At 44.3% G+C, this 20338-nt stretch overlaps 1 protein-coding gene across 12 annotated transcripts in view; it reads left to right on the top strand.

The window, feature by feature from the left end:
• Positions 1–20338, top strand: part of TENM2 (teneurin transmembrane protein 2) — a 2592228-nt gene that overhangs the window by 2416025 nt on the left and 155865 nt on the right. For all 12 annotated transcript variants that reach the window (XM_056575104.1, XM_056575105.1, XM_056575107.1 and 9 more), the window contains one exon: positions 11567–11713. In XM_056575104.1, the coding sequence (XP_056431079.1) occupies positions 11567–11713 (147 nt within the window). The remainder of the gene's footprint in view (positions 1–11566; positions 11714–20338) is intronic.

The following is a 20338-nucleotide window of genomic DNA, read 5'->3' on the forward strand; positions in this document are numbered from 1 at the left end:
TTGTTGAAAGAACACTCCAGACAAAACTCTTATATTGGTGGAGATAAATAAATGTGTGCAACAGAATCTTGGCATTATTTGCACCAAAAAGCTGACACACGTTTTATAAAACACAATTTCCAAACAAAGTTAGCCCCCTTAAAATATTTGCACCAAAAAGCATACACATGTGTTATAAGACCCAATTTTCAAACAAAATTAGCCCCCTTAAAATAGAGGTGTGTGTCATGTATAACAAAGAGGTGGGGTCTAGTAGGAAATAGACATGGCTTTAAAGGGGTACTCCTCCCCTAGACAGATAGTGGATAAGATATCTGATCGCGGGGGTTCATGCCGCTGGGGACCCCTGAGATCTCGGCTGTGGCACCCCGCTGTTATCACTGCACAGAGAAAACTCCCTCTGTGCGTAATGAGGGGCGATACAGGGTCCAGAGCATTGTGACGTCACGGCTCCACCCCTCGTGATGTCACGGCTCCGCACCTTCAATAAAAGTCTATGGGAGCGTGATGGCTGCCACGCCCCCTCCCATAGACTTGCATTGAGGGGGCGGGGCCGTGATGTCACAAGGGGTGGAGCCGTGACATAATAATGCTCAGGCCCCTGTATCGCCCGTTATTACACACAGAGCAAGTTTGCTCTGTGCAGTAATGACAGCAGGGTGCTGCAGCCGAGATCACTTGGGTCCACAGCGGCGGGATCCCCGCGATCAGACATCTTATCCACTATGCTTTTGATAGGGAATTAGATGTGTGGGGTGGAGTACCCCTTTAAAAACAACACCGTACACCGAAATGTTGATGCACATTTCTAGCTTACAGGTAAGCCAATTTAACCCCTTAAGGACGCAGGGTTTTTCCATTTTTGCATTTTCATTTTTTCCTCATCACCTTCTAAAAATCATAACACATTTGCACATAAAATTCCAAATGATGGCTTATTTTTTGCGCCACCAATTCTACTTTAAAGTGACATTAGTCATTTTACCCAAAAATCCATGGCGAAACGGTAAAAAAAATCATTGTGCAACAAAATTGAAGAAAATTTTTAATTTTGCAACTTTTGGGGGCTTCCGCTTCTACGCAGTGCCTTTTTCGGTAAAAATAACAACTTATCTTTATTCTGTAGGTCTTTACAGCTAAAATGATCCCCTACTTATATAGGTTGGATATTGTCGTACTTCGGAAAAATTCATAGCTACATGCAGGAAAATTTATATGTTAAAAATTCTCATCTTCTGACCCCTATAACTTTTTTATTTTTCCCAGTACAGGCCGTGTTCTGAAGTTTTTATCGGTACCATTTTTGTATTGATCAGACTTTTTGATCGCTTTTTATTCATTTTTTCATGATATAAAAAGTGACCAAAAATATGCTATTTTTGCGCATACGCCATTGACCGTGCGGTTTAATTGATTATATATTTTTATAGTTCGGACATTTCCGCATGCGGCAATACCACATATGTTTATTTTTATTTTTATTTACACAGTTTTTTTTTTTATGGGAAAAGGGGGGGGGGATTCAAACTTTTATTAGGGAAGGGGTTAAATGACCTTTGCTAACTTTTTCTTCACACTGATCTCTTATGCTGATCCCTGCAAAGCCATAGCTTTGCATGGATCAGCGAGATAGGGGCTCGATTGCTCAAGCCTGTAGCTCAGGCTTGGAGCAATCAAATGCAGATCGGACGCGACGGAGCAAGGTAAGGGGGTCTCCGCTCACGTGCTAGCCGATCGGAACATCGTGATTTTATCACGATGTCCCAATCAGCCCGACTGAGTTGCTGGGAAGCGTTTACTTTCATTTTTAGACACGGCAATCAACTTTGATCGCCGCATCTAAAGGGTTACTAGCGCGCGGCACAACGATCGGTGCCGCACGCTATTAGCCCAGGGTCCCGGCTATCATTAGCAGCCGGGACTGATCCGGTGTTACACGGTACGCCCTTTGTCCTGAAGGAGTTAAAAGTGGTCTAAAAGTTAGACGATACAGTTTTAAAGATACACTGTATTTTTAAACTGCCTTAACCACTGTTAAATGACTGCATTGTGTAAGTTTACAATCACTGTCCAGTTAACCATGCACCCAAAGTATCTAAAACACATTGAGTATGTGGTGTAAGTCATGTTTGCCACTTTTTGCGTGAACATTGCAACAGATTTTGGCACAGGCAGTTTTGATTTTCAAAATGTAAATGTTTGGCTTCACTAACTCAGTGTAACTATATAAATATATAATTCTAATAATAGCACAATTGACTCTTTAAAATAGTACAACGTATTCAGTATTGTTGTAAAGCAGCATGCAGAATACTGGTGCTCAGTTTAAAGGGGTACTCTGCTGCCCAGCGTTTGGAACAAACTGTTCCGAACGCTGGAGCCAGCGCCGGGAGCTTGTGATGTCATAGCCACCCCATAAGGCTGTCACGCCCCCACCCATAGACTCGCATTGAGGGGGAGGGGCATGACATCATGATGGGAGTGGCTATGTCATCACAAGCTCCTGGGGTTGGCTCCAGCGTTCGGAACAGTTTGTTCCAAACGCTGAGCAGCAGAGTGCCCCTTTAATATATAGTAAGCCTGCCAGGACATTAATAAAGATGAGCACAATTGCTTACATGAATAAGTTGTGTGCCTCAGATGGCAATAACCTCTTCACTTCTACACTCTAGACTATTTGGTTTGAAGTAGCAGAATGTTTTCTACCTATACCATCCTTGTATTTTATGCCCAGTAGTGGATTTTATTGGTACACCGCAAACCCGTAATTTTCTGCAATATTCACATTATAACTACACCGCGCCATGAAATCATTTGTCTCTATACACGGACTGCAGGCACTAGCTTAGCATCATTATAATTATTTATAATTATCTAGCCCAGTTACTATAGTGCGGCGAATACATGTGACATTGCACATAAAAAGCTCGAAGGTTCAAACTGGTGGTAGTAACAGAGTTCTGCTTTTTCCCAGGTGTTGGAGCAATAAAATCACCTACTCACTTGTGATTATTACAGGGTAAGAACAAGGCAGGATACATGTAAATTATACACTTTAAAATCAGGCTCCGGTTGGAAATAAAATAACCTTACTGTTTTATTGTACTGTAGCTCCAGCATACATTTTGTTTAATGACCAACCCACTCCAAATAATATTATTAGAGATGAGAGAATTTTTGAAAAATTTCATTTGGCCGATTCGCCGAATTTTCCCCCAAAATTATTTTGTCCGAATTTATTCACAGCAAATCACTATTAAAAACTGCTATATCTGGCTGACAGTGAGCCTCAATAGGGGTGTAGAACACTTTGCCTTGCTGTAACACACATAGGGTGCGTGCTGGGTTACTGAAATAATACTGTTATTCAGTATAACATGCAGATCAGAGGCGTCACTATTAGAATCACTGTCGCAGAGCTGCACAATGACACAGCGTGGAGGTGGCGGCAGCATGAGGAGAACATATAGAGGCTGAATGACATAGCGTGGAGTTGGCAGCAGCATGAGGAGACCATATAGTGGCTGAATGGCACAGCCTGGAGTTGGAGGCAGCATGATGAGACCATATAGTGGCTTAATGACACAGAGTGGAGTTGGAGGCAGCATGAGGAGAACATATAGTGGCTGAATGACACAGCTTGGAGTTGGAGGCAGCATGAAGAGAACATATGGTAGCAGAATGAAACAGCCTTGAGCTGGCATCAGCATGAGGAGAACACATGGTGGCAGAATGAGACCGCCTTGAGGTGGCATGAGCACGAGGAGAACAAATGGTGGCAGAATGAGACAGCCTGGAGGTGGCAGCAGCTGCATCAGGAGAAAGTCACCCGGTGACAGAGTGGTGTGGTGGGAGGCAATACCAGTACCCGGTGACGAAGGTGGCTGAAAAAAGGAGAACTGTGTGGCATCAGGCAGGTGGCAGAATCAGAATAGTAGCTGAGGCAGGTAGGCAGAAGAAAACAGCCTCTTTTGTAAAAGTAAAACAAAAGAAAAAACAGGCGCTCCCTTGTAAAGTATGAGGCTCACCCTGCTAGGTTGTGCAAAAACCCACACAACAAGGAGACACGTTTGATTAGGATAGTGGAGGTCTGCAGCCTTCCTGAAGATAATAGGTAAACATAGAGGACACTTCGAATATGCAGGATTTCAGGTGCTGACCAAGGAGAAAAAGCTGAAGCCAGGTAGGTAACGAACAGGTTTATTCCCATGCTGAAGCCAGGTAGGTAACGAACGGGTTTATTCCCATGCGATGCGTTTCACCGCGCTTGCGCGGTTTCATCAGGCATAATGAATGCCTGATGAAACTGCGCTAGCGCGGTGAAACGCGTCGCATGGGAATAAACCCGTTCGTTACCTACCTGGCTTCAGCTTTTTCTCCTTGGTCAGCGCCTGAAAACCTGCATATTCGAAGTGTCCTCTATGTTTATCTTTTGTAAAAGTGTTAGTGTGCATAAAAACTAAACTGTGCTCCACTGTGCCCCTCCCCCTCCTCCTCCAGTTCAGCCCCAAAGGGCTCATGTGGCCGTGAGATGTAGGTGTTACGTCTCCAGTGCCCTGACCAGCCATTGTCTCCAACACGTGTTGAAGTAGTGGAATGACGTTGTTCATACCATAATCCTGGCGAAAATCTGACTATGTTGGGGGATACCGTTCTGACACTGCAGCTCAAGTAGGGTATGCTTTGCAGTGTACGAGTGGCTGACATGCATGCAAAGTTTCCTTCCCATTGTTAGAATGTCATGCAGTTGAGGGGAACACTTCAGGAACCACTTGACAACCCGATTGAACACGTGTGCCATGCAGGGTGCATGGCTCAGGCTTCCTTGTCGCAGCGCAGACAAGATGTTCTTCCCGTTGTCAGTCACCATGGTTCCCATTTCCAGTTTTCATGGAGAAAGCCATGATTCGATTTCTTGATGAATGACTTTTAGCAGTTCCTCCCCAGTGTGACTCCGTTCGCCAAGGCAAACCATGTGAAGAACAGTGGAGGCTGAGGACACGGTGGAGGATGAGGAGGCGAAGCACACACTGTCACAGGACCAATAGCCTGAGAGCATGAAGTTGCTGTTGTGGCTGTGCAGGAACCACATTCACCCAGTGGGCCGTAAAGGACATGTATTGTCCCTGACTGCAGTTACACACGCGTCCCCTGCACTTTGGTACTCACCGACAGGCTCAAGGACTGGCCCACCTTCTGTTCCACAAAATTGTGTAGGGCTGGTACTGCCTTCATCGCAAAGAAATGATGGCTTGGGACTCTCCACCTTGGCTCGGTACAACCCATCAGTTCTCTGAAAGGTGCAGAGTCCACCACTTGAAAAGGGAGGGACTGAAGCACCAGCAACTTAGACCGGAGCACATTCAGCTTCTGCACCGTTGAATGAGTGGGCGCATATTGTTGTCTCTTGGACATGGGTTCAATTGATTGCTGGCGGAATGACTGATTCGAAGTAGGAGGAGCAGAAGCATTTGGAGCGACAGAAGTTGGGTATGACACACAGCTCCTTTCAGCTGAGGTGGTGGAATCTTAGCTGGCTGAAACAGGGAGTGGCGTGTCACTGGGTGATGCAACAGGCTGGACCACCACATCAGAGCCACGGTTCTCCCAGGCCGCTTTATGGTGATACTGCATATGTTTACGCAGGGCCGTGGTGCCAACATTGGGACCCTAGCCATGCTTCACTTTCTGCCGACACATCTTGCATGTGGCCAGGTTAACATCCTCCAGGTGCTTGATGAAAAACGGCCACACCGCCGAGTAGCTGATTTTCCCACCAACAGTCCGCACTGATTGTCTGCTACTGCCACCGACTACAGGAACCCCTGTTCCACTACCTCCCGGGAAGGTAGGCTGCCAAGAGCACGTTTGGCTCCAGACTTTCCACTTCTGCCACCATGCTGACTGCCAACCATGCTTCCACCTTGCTGGCTCAGCTGCTGCCTCACGGGCAACCTGCAACCCTCTTCTCCTGATAATGATGAAGCCCCTTCTGCACCCAGCTCCCAAGTGCGATTGGCTTTATTATCATCAAGTTGTGTCTGCACATCACAGATGACCTCCTCAGGTTCTTCAACAGTGTCTGCTTCATGAGCCTGAACGCTCACAACACCACCTCCCACTCCACTCTCCCCATCACGACTTGCCCACCTAGCGGAGGAAGCAGTGGATATCTTCTCCAATTCTTGGCTGGGCAGTAGCTGATGACTGTCCTCTAGTAGATCATCCTCACTAAATATTGGAGCTGAACCCACAGCATAAGATACTTCTGTGGGGGAGGGAACAGCATAGGACAGAGACAATGGGAGGACAGGGACTGCTCCCAGGCCATGCCAACTGAGGGTTGTGTCTGAGGAACCCACCAACTGTTGACTGGGGGTGTCAGATGTCACTTGTGATGAAGTGGATGACTGTGTTAACCAATTGATGATGGCAGATGGTTTGCTGGACGAGACACGACTGCTAGCTGACATCAGGAGCTCAGGCCTCTTGCTGCGACTCCTGCTGCCACTCACCCCTAGTCTGCTGTGACCGCTGCCTGATGAATTTAGGCCCCTGCCACTCTTCTTTGCATGTCCTGGCACTTCTCTGCCTGACATACTTAGTGCGTATATGAGGGGAGTACAATATGCTCCACTATGCTTAAAACAGTATTTGTCTACAACACCAGCAGGTGTGTACTTTTGCCTGGCTTTTCACAGTATCTAGGCCCTTAAGACTTTAACAGGAACAAAATGGTACACCACTTAGATGTATGTATGTGGTATGCACTCATGAGGGTGCGCTCCAGTACACTTAAAACAGTATTTGTCTACAACACCAGCAGGTGTGTACTTTTGCCTGGCCTTTCACAGTATCTAGGCCCTCAAGACTTTATCAGGAAGAAAATGGTGCACCACTTAGATGTACATACAGGTTACACTTAATAGAGGCAATATGCTTTTAGTGCTCTACTCACCCCTACTGGCTGGCTACTATTAGGTTTTCAGTTGTTGTGTACTACAGCCAAAATTGCACTTTCTCTCTCTTGCACTCCTTTCCATATCAGTGCTTCTAGGCTGGATTTGGGCTTGAGGTGAATTGCTACTGTAAAAAAGCTTTTCTGTGCAACCCACTGCTCTTTGTCCCTCTCTGCAATAGAAAGCTGATGTGACTGGGAGGTAAATCGCTGCTGTAAAAATGCTTTTCTGTGTAACACACACTGCTCTCTGCCCCTCTCTTTCTGCAATAGAATGCCAATGTGACTGGGAGGTGAATCACTGCTGTAAAAATGCTTTTCTGTGCAACACACTGCTGTTTGTTCCTCTCTCTCTGTAATAGAACGCTGATGTGACTGGCCGCAAGATGGCTGCCGATTATATAGGGCTGTGACATCACAGGGGTGGCTGGCTGCTGATAGGCTGCATGCTGCATGTGATTCAGGGTCATACCGCCGACCCTTGTTCCCGCCTTCCCAGGGTTCCTTGCCCCATGTCCTCACATGTGGATCCGCCATTTTAGATGCCCTGGAGCCTGTACCGCACTAAATGGAGTTTAATGAAGCGATTCACGCAATCGAATCACCGTGATATTCGCATTCGTTGCAAATTAAATTTTTCCTGAAATTCGTAACAAATTTGGATTTGTCAGGTTCGATTCGTTCATCTCTAAATATTATGCCTATTGGAACATCACTTAACCAAAAATTTAGAGTAAGACCAAGTTACTGAATAACAGATGAACTTTATTGACAAATAACTGTTGCATTAAAATCATCACAATGAGCAAGTCACAACCGGGGACGTATCAAAAATAAATAAATATAAATTGCAAAGGTTCATTTTGTTCAAAAAAATCATTTTATCCTTCTTGGTATACACACACACACATATATATATATATATATATATATATATATATATATATATATAAATAGATAGATATATATATATATATATATATATATATATATATATATATTTAGTATTAAATAAAATATAAAATAATAACTCAGTGGCTGTAAATGACATAATGCATGATAAATAAATTGTGCATATGCCTAAAACAAACATATAACAATACTATTCCCGTAGGAATCTGTTTAATCATGGAACCAATTCCTATGAGATATTACTCAGAAGGCTCAATCTCTATCTTATTTATTTATTATGAGTGGATATACTGCATAGAAGTCTAAGGACCGATAGATAGATAAATCCAGAGAAAGAACTCCAGCAGTACACCCGTCAATTCAAGTGAAGATAGTGAGATTTATTGACTCATGTCAGATACAACGTTTCAACGGCATCACGCCATCTTTTTCAAGCATAGTGCAAAGGTTACAACATCCACAATATATCAGGTGTACAATTAACAACCCATTAAGTACAAAATATTACCATAAATACTATCAAACATAATATTCAAAACAATTAAAGTGCATATTACATAAAACAAACATCAAAGAGTTACATACAGTAACATGATCACTTCATCTTATATAAAATATCATCATATTCCTCAGAATCTCTCCTCCCGATTGCTATGGTGTCAGGTATAAAGTGTAATTAAAAACAAATTAAAAACAAAGTCATACCTGGGGCAGATCCGTATTCTCCTGAATGCCCATAATCGGCATTACGGCGTTCACTATTTCCGTATCGGCGTCCATGTGTCATGTGACCGTCACATTACTGACTCCTGTCACATGATCGCAGCTGACCCAAGCCGGCTTATCCGGCACATTCGCACATGACAGATGGATGCCAAGCGTACTAGCGATTCCCATATTGATAATTTAACTGCAATTACAATGTAGTATCAAATGTAACATGTGCATTATTAGTTATGTAACCAGATCTGATCAGAGTTGTCAAGAACCTATAATTGCAATATAGATCTAATTTATAGTGACATGTGCATTAAAATGCATATATAGCGCATGGTAGTGTGAATAGTGTCATATTGCTGTCCACATAAAAATTGTGTAGATCCAAAAAATCTATACGTATAAATGTGTATAAAAAGAAAAAAGAGAGATGTAAAGGAGATGTGTAAAAAAATATGTGATTCGTGACTCTGTGATCGTCAAAATTAGTGTATATCACAAAATAAATAAATTAAAATAATGAATGAATGAATAGAAAAAAGGAAAATATGTGATAAAAATATAGTGAGTAAAAAAGGATAGTTGGTTAAAAATATTAACGAGTGTATCACTATTAGTGTAAAAGAATGAATATAAATGTATGTACCGTATATACTCGAGTATAAGCCGAGTTTTTCAGCACGATTTTTCGTGCTGAAAACACCCCCCTCGGCTTATACTCGAGTGAACTCTCCACCCGCAGTGGTCTTCAACCTGCGGACCTCCAGAGGTTTCAAAACTACAACTCCCAGCAAGCCCGGGCAGCCATCGGCTGTCCGGGCTTGCTGGGAGTTGTAGTTTTGAAACCTCCGGAGGTCCGCAGGTTGAAGACCACTGCGGCCTTTGACATCATCCAGCCCCCTCTCACCCCTCTTTAGTTCTGTACAGTACTCACCTCCGCTCGGCGCTGGTCCAGTCCTGCAGGGCTGTCCGGTGAGGAGGTGGTCCGGTGGGATAGTGGTTCCGGGCTGCTATCTTCACCGGGGAGGCCTCTTCTAAGCGCTTCGGGCCCGGCCTCAGAATAGTCACGTTGCCTTGACAACGACGCAGAGGTGCGTTCATTGCCAACGTACTTCTGCGTCGTTGTCAAGGCAACGCCTCTATTCCGGGCCGGAAGCGCAGAGAAGAGGCGCCCCCGGTGAAGATAGCAGCCCGGAACCACTATCCCACCGGACCACCTCCTCACCGGACAGCCCTGCAGGACCGGACCAGCGCCGAGCGGAGGTGAGTACTCAGAACTAAAGGGGGTGAGAGGGGGCTGGATGATGTTGAAGGCCGCAGTGGTCTTCAACCTGCGGACCTCCGAAGGTTTCAAAACGACAACTCCCAGCAAGCCCGGACAGCCGATGGCTGCCCGGGCTTGCTGGGAGTTGTAGTTTTGAAACCTCTGGAGGTCCGCAGGTTGAAGACCACTGAGGGCAGATGATGAGAAGAGGATGATGAAGGGGGGGGGTGTGGGATGATGACAAGAGGATGATGAAGGGGGGGGGGTGGGATGATGAAGGGGGGGTGTGGGATGATGAAGGGGGGTGTGTGGGATGATGAAGGGGGGTGTGTGGGATGATGACAAGGGGATGATGAAGGGGGGATGTGTGGGATGATGACAAGGGGATGATGAAGGGGGGATGTGTGGGATGATGACAAGGGGATGATGACAGGTGATGATGATGAGGGTCTGGATGATGACAGGCGGTGATGATGATGAAGATGTTAATGACGGGTCTGGATGATGACAGGGGGGGATGATGTATTTCCCACCCTAGGCTTATACTCGAGTCAATAACTTTTCCTGGGATTTTGGGTTGAAATTAGGGGTCTCGGCTTATACTCGGGTCGGCTTATACTCGAGTATATACGGTATGTGAAAATGAATGTATAAATATATACAGAAAAATACCAAAATGTATCTATAAACTATTTTATTATAACTACTGTAACATACGGTAACTACATTCGTAGGACATTCGTAGTAAATCATTTTCCGTATGACCCACCTCAACAAAGTGTTTAGACACGGATAAATCCATCCGGGCTTTTACCCCGTGTTGGCTGAGGCGGGTACAGAAATCTAAGGTAGTTTCCCCTACATATAGATGTTGGCATGGACAATTCAATACATAAATAACGTAACTTGAAGTACATGTTAAAAAATATTTGATTTTGTATTCACCGTTTGTTTTGGGATGTATGAATATTGGTCCCTTGTTCATAATAATTGTTTTGAATATTATGTTTGATAGTATTTATGGTGATATAATTGTACACCTGATATATTGTGGATGTTGTAACTTTGCACTATGCTTGAAAAAGATGGCGTGATGCCGTTGAAACATTGTATCTGACATGAGTCAATAAATCTCACTATCTTCACTTGAATTGACGGGTGTACTGGTGGAGTTCTTTCTCTGGATTTGTCTACGCAGTCTGCGATTGGGACTGCAAGTGCCTGCCTGCACCCTGGGACTCTTTTGTCATATTGAGGTGGGCTGCCTACCTTTGGATAGATAGATAGATAGATAGATAGACAGATAGAAAAATATATAGATGCCTCATTTTCTAGATGGGAATTTATAGCTTTTTTTTGTCAAATAAAACACTTTTTCAGCTTTTGTATTTAGTTCAATTACATGTTGCTATTAAACAATAATTCTAGAATGTTTATACCCAACTGAGCGCTCATTTGACTGAATGTCATAGGGCTGGTGCTTGTACTGGAGTCTTTAATACAGGCAAGAGTGAATAATATTGGATTTCTAAAGTATAGAGTACATAGTTGATATGGCTGCCTAATGTTGATTTAAGATGCATCCAACCAAGCATAGCTGTGGCTGATGGAAGATCAATTTTCAGGCATGGATTCATTTTATCATCTATGCAGACCACAGTCATCTAGTCCAGATTGCTATCTTTTATACTTATCTTCTTCCTTTCTTCAACCAGATGGCTGCCCTGATCTGTGCAATGGCAATGGGAGATGCACACTTGGTCAGAACAGCTGGCAGTGTATCTGCCAGACCGGCTGGAGAGGGTCTGGATGCAATGTTGCCATGGAAACTTCTTGTGCTGATAACAAGGATAATGAGGGAGGTGAGCAAAAGTCTTACATTTTAAATCCCTAAAGAACAGAAGGTTATATGTTCACTTCAGATGAGAGTGATTTACTGACAAAAATCTGTTACATTTCCAGAAAAAAAAATATGTACAAGTTTGGTAAATATATTGTAGTCATTGAAATCTTACTGCTTGTGCTTGTTAAATCTTTACTAGTTCATTGGTTTTCAGAGATGTGAAATTCTAACAATGTTACGGCCTGGAGCCAAAAGAGACACCACTTTTGTTTTAAATACAGTAAGTTATTCTTGCTTAAACAATTGTGATCTCCACAAACAGGGACTTGTGTTTTCCATTAGAACGGATTGTGCGACCCAATGCTCCATTCTAACGGAGACTCGGGGGGCTCCAGCAGTCAGACTTTCCCCCACGATCAGATAGTTATAACTTTGCAAGTCGGAAAAACTCCTATAAGGGCTTACTCTATCTGTCCATATTTAGAAGTATTGTGCATTATTCAGATTTTCTGGCAACATACTGTTGCTATATAAAACGTATCTAGAGTATGTTAGGATTATGTAATTATACAAAGATTTAAGAACTCTTTTGACTTATTTTCCCCAAAATAAAGAGCCCATTACAATGTTGGTCAATGCAATATAGAAATATGGTTCATTTACATATATGTAAATACATAGTTGTAGTCAATGAGTGGAATTTATGAAGCTGTTTTTTTCATCTCAATTTAGCACAGGAAAAGTTGCAAACTGGCCCTGTGCGACCTTTTCTGCCACATTTCTTTTAGACTGTTTAATATTTATGACCACGAAGTGATCTGATTTAGATCACTTTGTGCAGTGGTCACTAACTTATCATGTGCGAGTTTTCTGCGAAAAGTCCTAAAAAAGTTGTACAGGCCAGGTTTAGAGGAAATCACAGGGCAATTCTACCCTGCTTTATATCAATTGTATAAAGATCCGTGCGACTTTTAATACAATTGTCGCACCCCCCCCCCAATGCACTGCAGCATTTATTCAGAGGAGCTCAGCGGGCATTCATCAAAATCCGTGCGCTAATTGGTCCGACCACCATTTTCCCTGCAAGTTCAGTTTTGATAAATGCCCCCAATATGTACAAATGAAATGTACGTGTAGAATCAAAAAGGTTATTTCTGTTTGTAACTAGGACAGTTGTTTCGCAATGAACTTACATGGGTCTCATAATCTTCCATGCAGAAATAGTTATAGTGCTTGACTTTGTTTATGTTAGAAGCAGAAAAGATCAGACAGACCATCTGCTTTGGATGCCAATGTGCCATTGATATACAAACATTTTTTTCCAAAATTCAGCTTCAACTAATCCATCTTATGCGCTGCCATTTGAAGCTAAAATTGCTCCTCCATGCACTATGAATCAACAGATTGTGTTCAGGAATAAAACAAATCTGCTAAGTTCTCTCTTGTTTATGAGCTTAGATGAGAACTTTAGACTGATGGGGGATCAGGAAAACTCAGAATAGCGTGTTATCAATGTGTTAAATTATCGGAATGCTCTAGGGAAAACAATGCATAAAAACAAAACCCCTCCATTCTTTGAATAGAAGCCGCTTGGTACAGAGTGGATGCCAAGGCATTTTCTAGCTTTTATTTGTATTCGGTTTCTTTTAAAGGGAACTCGTCACCTTGAACATGGTATTTGGCTTGCATTTATCATGTTTTATAGCCAAAGGTTTTAAGCAGATTTATATATAGTTTTATAGGAAAAGATTCAGTATTACTTCCATAAATCCCTTCACCTTTCTATCTTTAATAGCCCAGTAGATGGCCCTATTCAGTTATTGACTTCTTTCTATGTATGACTCTGCATACAAAGATGTCAGTCACTATGTTGGACTTCTGAAGATAGTTAAAGTAGGGATTTAAATAAATAGAGTACAAACTCTGCTGAATCTTTCCCCTCAAAACACTTCTAAAAAAACACTACTTCCTAGGAGAAGGCACTTTCTGCAATGTATTTCCGTTAGCGGAGATAAAGAGGACAATAATAAATGTGGGCATTTTAATCTGGGAAGCACAAAATTAGTTATTTTTTTTTCTTTTGGGTCATTTTATTGATAATATCCCCTTTATAGCAAAATAAAAATTCCTAATTTCAAATACAGTAGTGACACTGTTTTTCTTTTTTTAATTATTTTATTGATTTATTGATTATGAATATTTACCAGAAGGAGGGCCCAGAGTTGTTGCATAATCAGTAAAGGTTACTGGAATTTTACATACAGCTTGACCCTTTTTCTATTAGAACTAATAACCTAGAACCTAATAACCTAATAACCATCTTAAAAGGGTACTCCGCTGGCCAGCGTTCAGAACACTCTGTGCATGTGGCGGGGGTCGGCCACGCTCCCTTGTGATGCCACAGCCCCTCAATGCAAGTCTATGGGAGGGGGCATCATGCCCTCTCCCATAGACTTGGATTAAAGGGGCATGTCATGATATCACGAGGGGTGTGGTCAACCCCTGCAGCACGTGCACACAGAGTTTGGAACTAAATGTTCCGAATGCTGGCCAGTGGAGTACCCCTGTAAAGAAAACCTGTCATCACATTCATGATGCCTGAACCAGGAGTCACCAGGTTGGTCCCCAGTGACTTCTGTCTGCCTCCTTGGCCTTGAATGATAGATTTATCCTTATACCCAAACAGGGAGAGATCTATCAATCAAGGCCAGTGAGATGGGGAGAAAGTGTCAAGGACCACCCCAATGATGGTTAGATGAGAATGAAAGTGAGGATAGGTTGCCTTTAATACAAGTCTTAGGAATAAGAACAATTATAGGAAAAGATTAATAAAATAGCTCCAGTTCAACAAATGAATGTGATTGTGTCACCTTTTTGTGTTCAAGAAATTCATAATCTAAGCATCAGCCATAGAGATTTCATAGTATTAACTATTCAAAAGCCTGATCGTCGTTTTTTTCAATTTTCAAAGTGCCTGATTTAATAGAACATGAGCACTTTTGTGCAGGACCAGCAGTCTGATATGTGGCCAGATGTGTGCTTAAAATGAAATTTTAAGTAGATTTTAATAATTGTAGCTTATCCTGATTACAGCCATAGAAAGATCCTATGTTGCACAAAGAAAAAAAAATCCTATTTCTGGGAACACCAGAACTGAATCACTTTTGGACCACCAGGTCAAGGGTTGTTTTGCACTAGAAGATTTTTGCATTAGAAAGAAAGGGAAAATCTTTGATGGAAACATCACTGCTTCAGTCGGATGGAACTCTCTTTATATTGTCTTGTTTTAGTGGCAGTTGGAATGTACTTTGTAGCAGTCAAGGGTTAGAGAGAGAGAATAATGGATGAGTAAGCCTAATGACCTGCTAGTCTCTAGAGACAAGTCTAGGAGTCTTATGGGAATATCCTTCAGATACTAAAGGTGTACAAAGAACTTTGCAGCATATACTTGCCTGCAGGTATATTTTATTATTTATACATTTATGATACTGCAAGGATACATTTCTAGAATGAGAAAACTTCTGGAGCCATGAATTTATAAAATAATGCAGTACCTCTAATTATATGACTATCCAAGGCAATTATCTCTGTTATTATATAAAGGTACATCTAATTAGAGTATAGCCGGACTAATATTATAAGGAAGATTACTCATAATTGTAATTATGTAAAATTGCTATATAGATGGTTTATTTAAAGAATCAAATTGTTACGCTATGCGCTCCGGCCTCACACGCCGGCCGTGAGCGCATGGTCCCCTTACCTTCTGCTGCCGACGGGGATGGGACTCGCACTGCGGGACGCACCCGCATGCGAGCCCTAGTCCGTCGCTTTCTTGGTGTTTCCCCTGCCTCTGCTTCCACCTCTCTGCTCCGGCGCATGTGTCCCCGTCCCTTAGGGCATGTGCGCGTCGGAGCTTTAAGATTTAAAGGACCAGTACGCTCATTAGTGTAACCACCTGTGTCTTGTTGATAAATTCCTCCACCCTCCTCAGTTCTCTGCCAGATCTTTGCTGCCTTGTGCCCTAGAGAAAGCGTTCCTTTGTATTGCCTTGCCGTGTACCAGATCTCCTGCTTTTGTGACCTTGACCTTGCTTTCTCTGCCACCTGCCTACTGAACTTCTGCTACGTCCCGACTACGCTACTGTGCTGCCTACCCTGACCTTCAGCTATCCTGACTACGAGTTGTCTCATCCCTTCTGTGCTTCGCATCTCCTCAGCCGACTGTGTGGTCGAGCCATTGCCGGGGGTTACGACCTGGGAGTTGCCTGCAGCAGCAAGCCCATCCTGCTTTGCGGCGGGCTCTGGTGAAGACCAGCCACACAGCTCCAGCGGATCCACATACACCGGAGTTCCTGTCTTCAGAAACGTGAGTGTTACAGTAAGATCCGGCCATGGATCCCGCTGAGGAACCCCTGCCGGAAGTTGCGGATCTTTCCTCTGTTGTGATACGTCACTTACAGCAGTTGTCCCGACAGGCGCAGCAATTTTCTCAACTTGCAGCCATGATGCAACAGCTTTTGGCCTTGCAAGAGCAGCAGGTACCACAATCTGGCCCACTCCCTCCTCCAGCTCCTGCAGTCTCTCCTGGCTCCCAGCTGCACCTGCCTTTGCCTTCCAAGTATGATGGGGATTCCAAGTCATGCAGAGGCTTTGTTACACAGTGCTCCATGCATTTGAAGCTCATGACTGAACTGTTTCCAACTGAACGTAGTAAGGTGGCCTTTGTCATTAGTCTACTTTCTGGAAAAGCTCTGGCTTGGGCTACACCCCTTTGGGCCCGTGGTGATCCAGTATCCTCCAATTTGTCTGCATTCTTGGCCAAATTTCGCAGTGTCTTTGAGGAACCCGCACGTGCCTCTTCAGCTGAGATGGCATTGCTGAATCTATGTCAAGGAGAGTCTACCATTGGTGACTACGCGGTTCAGTTCCGCATTCTAGCCTCTGAACTTGCTTGGAATGAAGATGCCTTGTGTGCCACATTTAAGAAAGGACTGTCAAGCAGGATTAAAGATGCCCTTGCAGCACGAGATCCTCCATCTTCTTTGTCTGAACTTATCCACTTGGCCACACGCATTGATGTGCGTTTTGCCGAAAGACAGGAGGAATTGCGCTTTGAGAGGGAATCTGCCCGTCTGACATCTGTGTCCCGACGTTCTCCTCTTCTGTCTCTTGCGCCTCTTGCCAAAGAGGTTATACAAGGAGATCGTCTTCGTCTTACGCAGCAGGAGAGGTCACAACGACGCAACCAGAATTTGTGTTTGTACTGTGCTAGCCTGGAGCACTTTCTCAAGGACTGTACTGTTCTTCCTCACCTAGGGTATGTGGCAGAGGCATCCCTGGGTGTGAATACTACCTCTCCACGCTTAACTATTCCTGTACAAGTCTTCGCTTCAGCCAAGTCTTCCTTCAGCGCTACAGCATTTTTGGACTTCGGATCTGCAGGTGACTTTATTGATGCGGCTTTAGTCCACAAGTATCATCTTCCTCTTACTCGGCTTGCCAAGCCCTTGTTCATCTCCTCTGTAAATGGGAAAAATCTGGACTGTAAGATTCACTTCCGTACTGAATCTCTCGTCATGCAAGTGGGTGTATCGCATAAAGAGAAGATTGAATTCTATGTTCTACCACACTGTACTTCTGAGATTCTTCTTGGTCTTCCTTGGCTGCAACGCCATTCCCCGCAACTGGATTGGAGAACTGGAGAAATAATTCGCTGGGGACAAGCCTGTCAAAATTTTTGCCTCCAATCTGCTCTACGCAAAGTTGCTTCTCGTCCTCCAACTTTACCTGGCCTGCCGCCACCTTACCAAGATTTCTCGGATATCTTCTGCAAGAAACAGGCTGAGTCTCTGCCTCCACGTCGTCCTTACGACTGCCCTATTAATCTTCTGCCTGGTACCACTCCTCCTCGTGGGAGGATATATCCTCTTTCAGTTCCTGAGAAGAAAGCCATGGCTGAGTATATCCAGGAGAATCTCCAAAAGGGATTTATCCATAAGTCCTCTTCTCCTGCAGGAACAGGTTTCTTCTTTGTAGGGAAGAAAGATGGCTCACTCCGTCCATGCATTGACTACAGGGGACTTAACAAAATCACGGTCAAGAACCGTTACCCTTTACCTTTTATCTCAGAACTTTTTGACCGTTTACGTGGTGCCAAGGTCTTCTCCAAGCTGGACTTACGCGGTGCGTATAATGTCATTCGTATCCGCAAGGGAGATGAATGGAAAACGACCTTCAATACTCGTGACGGACATTTTGAGTATCTTGTTATGCCATTTGGTCTCTGCAATGCTCCAGCCATTTTCCAGGAATTCATTAATGATATCTTCCGTGATCTTCTTTACAACTGTGTTGTCGTATACCTTGATGACATCCTAATCTTCTCTTCCAACTTAGTGGAGCATCGTGCTCATGTTCGTCTGGTTCTTCAGAGACTTCGGAAGAATCATCTCTACGCCAAATTGGAGAAATGCCTGTTCGAAAAGTCTAGTCTTCCGTTTCTTGGCTACATTGTCTCTCATCAGGGCCTGCAGATGGATCCAGATAAGTTATCTGCAGTTTTGGATTGGCCTTGTCCCTCGGGCCTACGTGCAATTCAACGCTTTCTGGGATTCACTAACTATTATCGTCAGTTTATCCCACATTTTTCATCCTTGGTTGCTCCTATTGTAGCTCTCACTAAAAAAGCATCCAATCCTAAGTATTGGCCTCGAGAGGCTGAAGAGGCCTTCTCCCGTTTAAAGTCTGCGTTTGCCTCTGCTCCCATGCTTACAAGACCTGATCCCGAGAGGCCCTTTGTGTTGGAGGTTGATGCCTCATCTATTGGAGTGGGAGCCGTCCTCACACAGAAAAACGCCAATGGCAAGAGTGTAACTTGTGGGTTTTTCTCCAAGACTTTCTCTCCTGCTGAAAGGAATTACTCCATTGGAGATCGTGAACTCCTCGCTATTAAGCTAGCTTTGGAGGAATGGCGACATTTACTGGAAGGTTCTTCTCATCCGGTCAGCATCTGCTCCGATCATAAGAATCTTCTATACCTACAATCTGCTCAGCGTTTGAACCCCCGCCAGGCAAGATGGTCACTGTTCTTTTCTCGTTTTAACTTCTTCATTCACTTCCGTCCTGCAGACAAGAACATAGGCACATTATTCCTCCTGACCGTTTGATTCCTGCCGCTCCTGCCGAGATTCAGCAAATTCCTCCGGGAAAATCCTTTGTGCCCACCAGATTGAGACGCAAGGTCTTGAAATGGGGTCATTCTTCCTTGACAGCAGGACATCCTGGAATACGCAAGACCCTACTTCTTATTTCCCGACACTACTGGTGGCCCCATCTTGAACGTGATGTTTCTGATTTTGTTCGGTCCTGTGCAACTTGTGCCCATGACAAAACTCCTCGGCAAAGACCTGCAGGACTCTTAAAGCCTTTACCCCTTCCAGAGACTCCCTGGTCCCATATCGCCATGGATTTCATCACCGATCTGCCACCTTCTCATAATAACACTGTCATCTGGGTCATGGTAGATCGGTTTTCCAAGATGGCTCACTTCATTCCTCTACCAGATCTTCCTTCTACTCCACAGCTGGCGAAGTACTTCTTGTCGCATGTCTTTCGTTTACATGGTCTTCCAAACATATCGTTTTGGATAGAGGTGTGCAGTTTGTCTCTAAGTTCTGGCAAGCCCTTTGTAACCGTCTGGACATCAATCTGGACTTCTCCTCGGCCTACCACCCTCAGTTCAACAGTCAGGTGGAAAGGGTCAATCAAATCCTTGAGACTTATCTTCGGCATTTTGTTTCAGCTCGCCAAGATGATTGGGTCGACCTTCTCCCCTGGGCTGAATTCTCATATAATCTTAAGGATTCCGGGGTTGTCTCCCTTTTTTGTTGTCTACGGACTCCATCTCCGTCCTCCTCTTCCTCTCCCAGTCTCCTCCGGTGTGCCTGCTGTTGATGAGCTGGCCCGTGACTTCTCCACCATTTGGCAACAGACCCGACAGTCATTGTCCCAGGCTTCTTCACGCATGAAGGCGCAAGCGGATAAAGGTAGAAGACCTCCTCCGTCCTTCTCTCCTGGTGACATGGTGTGGCTTTCATCCAAATACATCCGCTTCAAGATCCCCTGTTACAAGCTCGGTCCCCGCTACCTTGGTCCCTTCCAGATTCTACAAAAGATCAATCCTGTTTCCTACAAACTCCGTCCTCCTGCTACGTTACGTATTCCCAATTCCTTCCACGTCTCTCTCCTCAAGCCTCTTGTTGTAAACCGGTTTTCTCAGAAGAATCCTCCCCCAACACCTGTCTCCAGCTCATCAGATGTCTACAAAGTTAAGCAGATCCTTTCTGCAAAAACTGTCAGAGGTAAACAATTTTTTTTGGTCGACTGGGAGTGTTACGGTCCTGAGGAGAGATCTTGGGAACCTGAGGAGAATATCCTGGACCGTGACCTTCTCAGGAGTTTCCTCTCTCGTAAAAGGAGGGGAGACCAAAGGGGGGGGGGGTACTGTTACGCTATGCGCTCCGGCCTCACACGCTGGCCGTGAGCGCATGGTCCCCTTACCTTCTGCTGCCGACGGGGCTGGGACTCGCACTGCGGGACGCACCCGCATGTGAGCCCCAGTCCGTCACTCTCCGGGTGTTTCC

This window comes from Hyla sarda, chromosome 4, assembly GCF_029499605.1.
Source record: "Hyla sarda isolate aHylSar1 chromosome 4, aHylSar1.hap1, whole genome shotgun sequence".
Lineage (NCBI taxonomy): Eukaryota > Metazoa > Chordata > Amphibia > Anura > Hylidae > Hyla > Hyla sarda.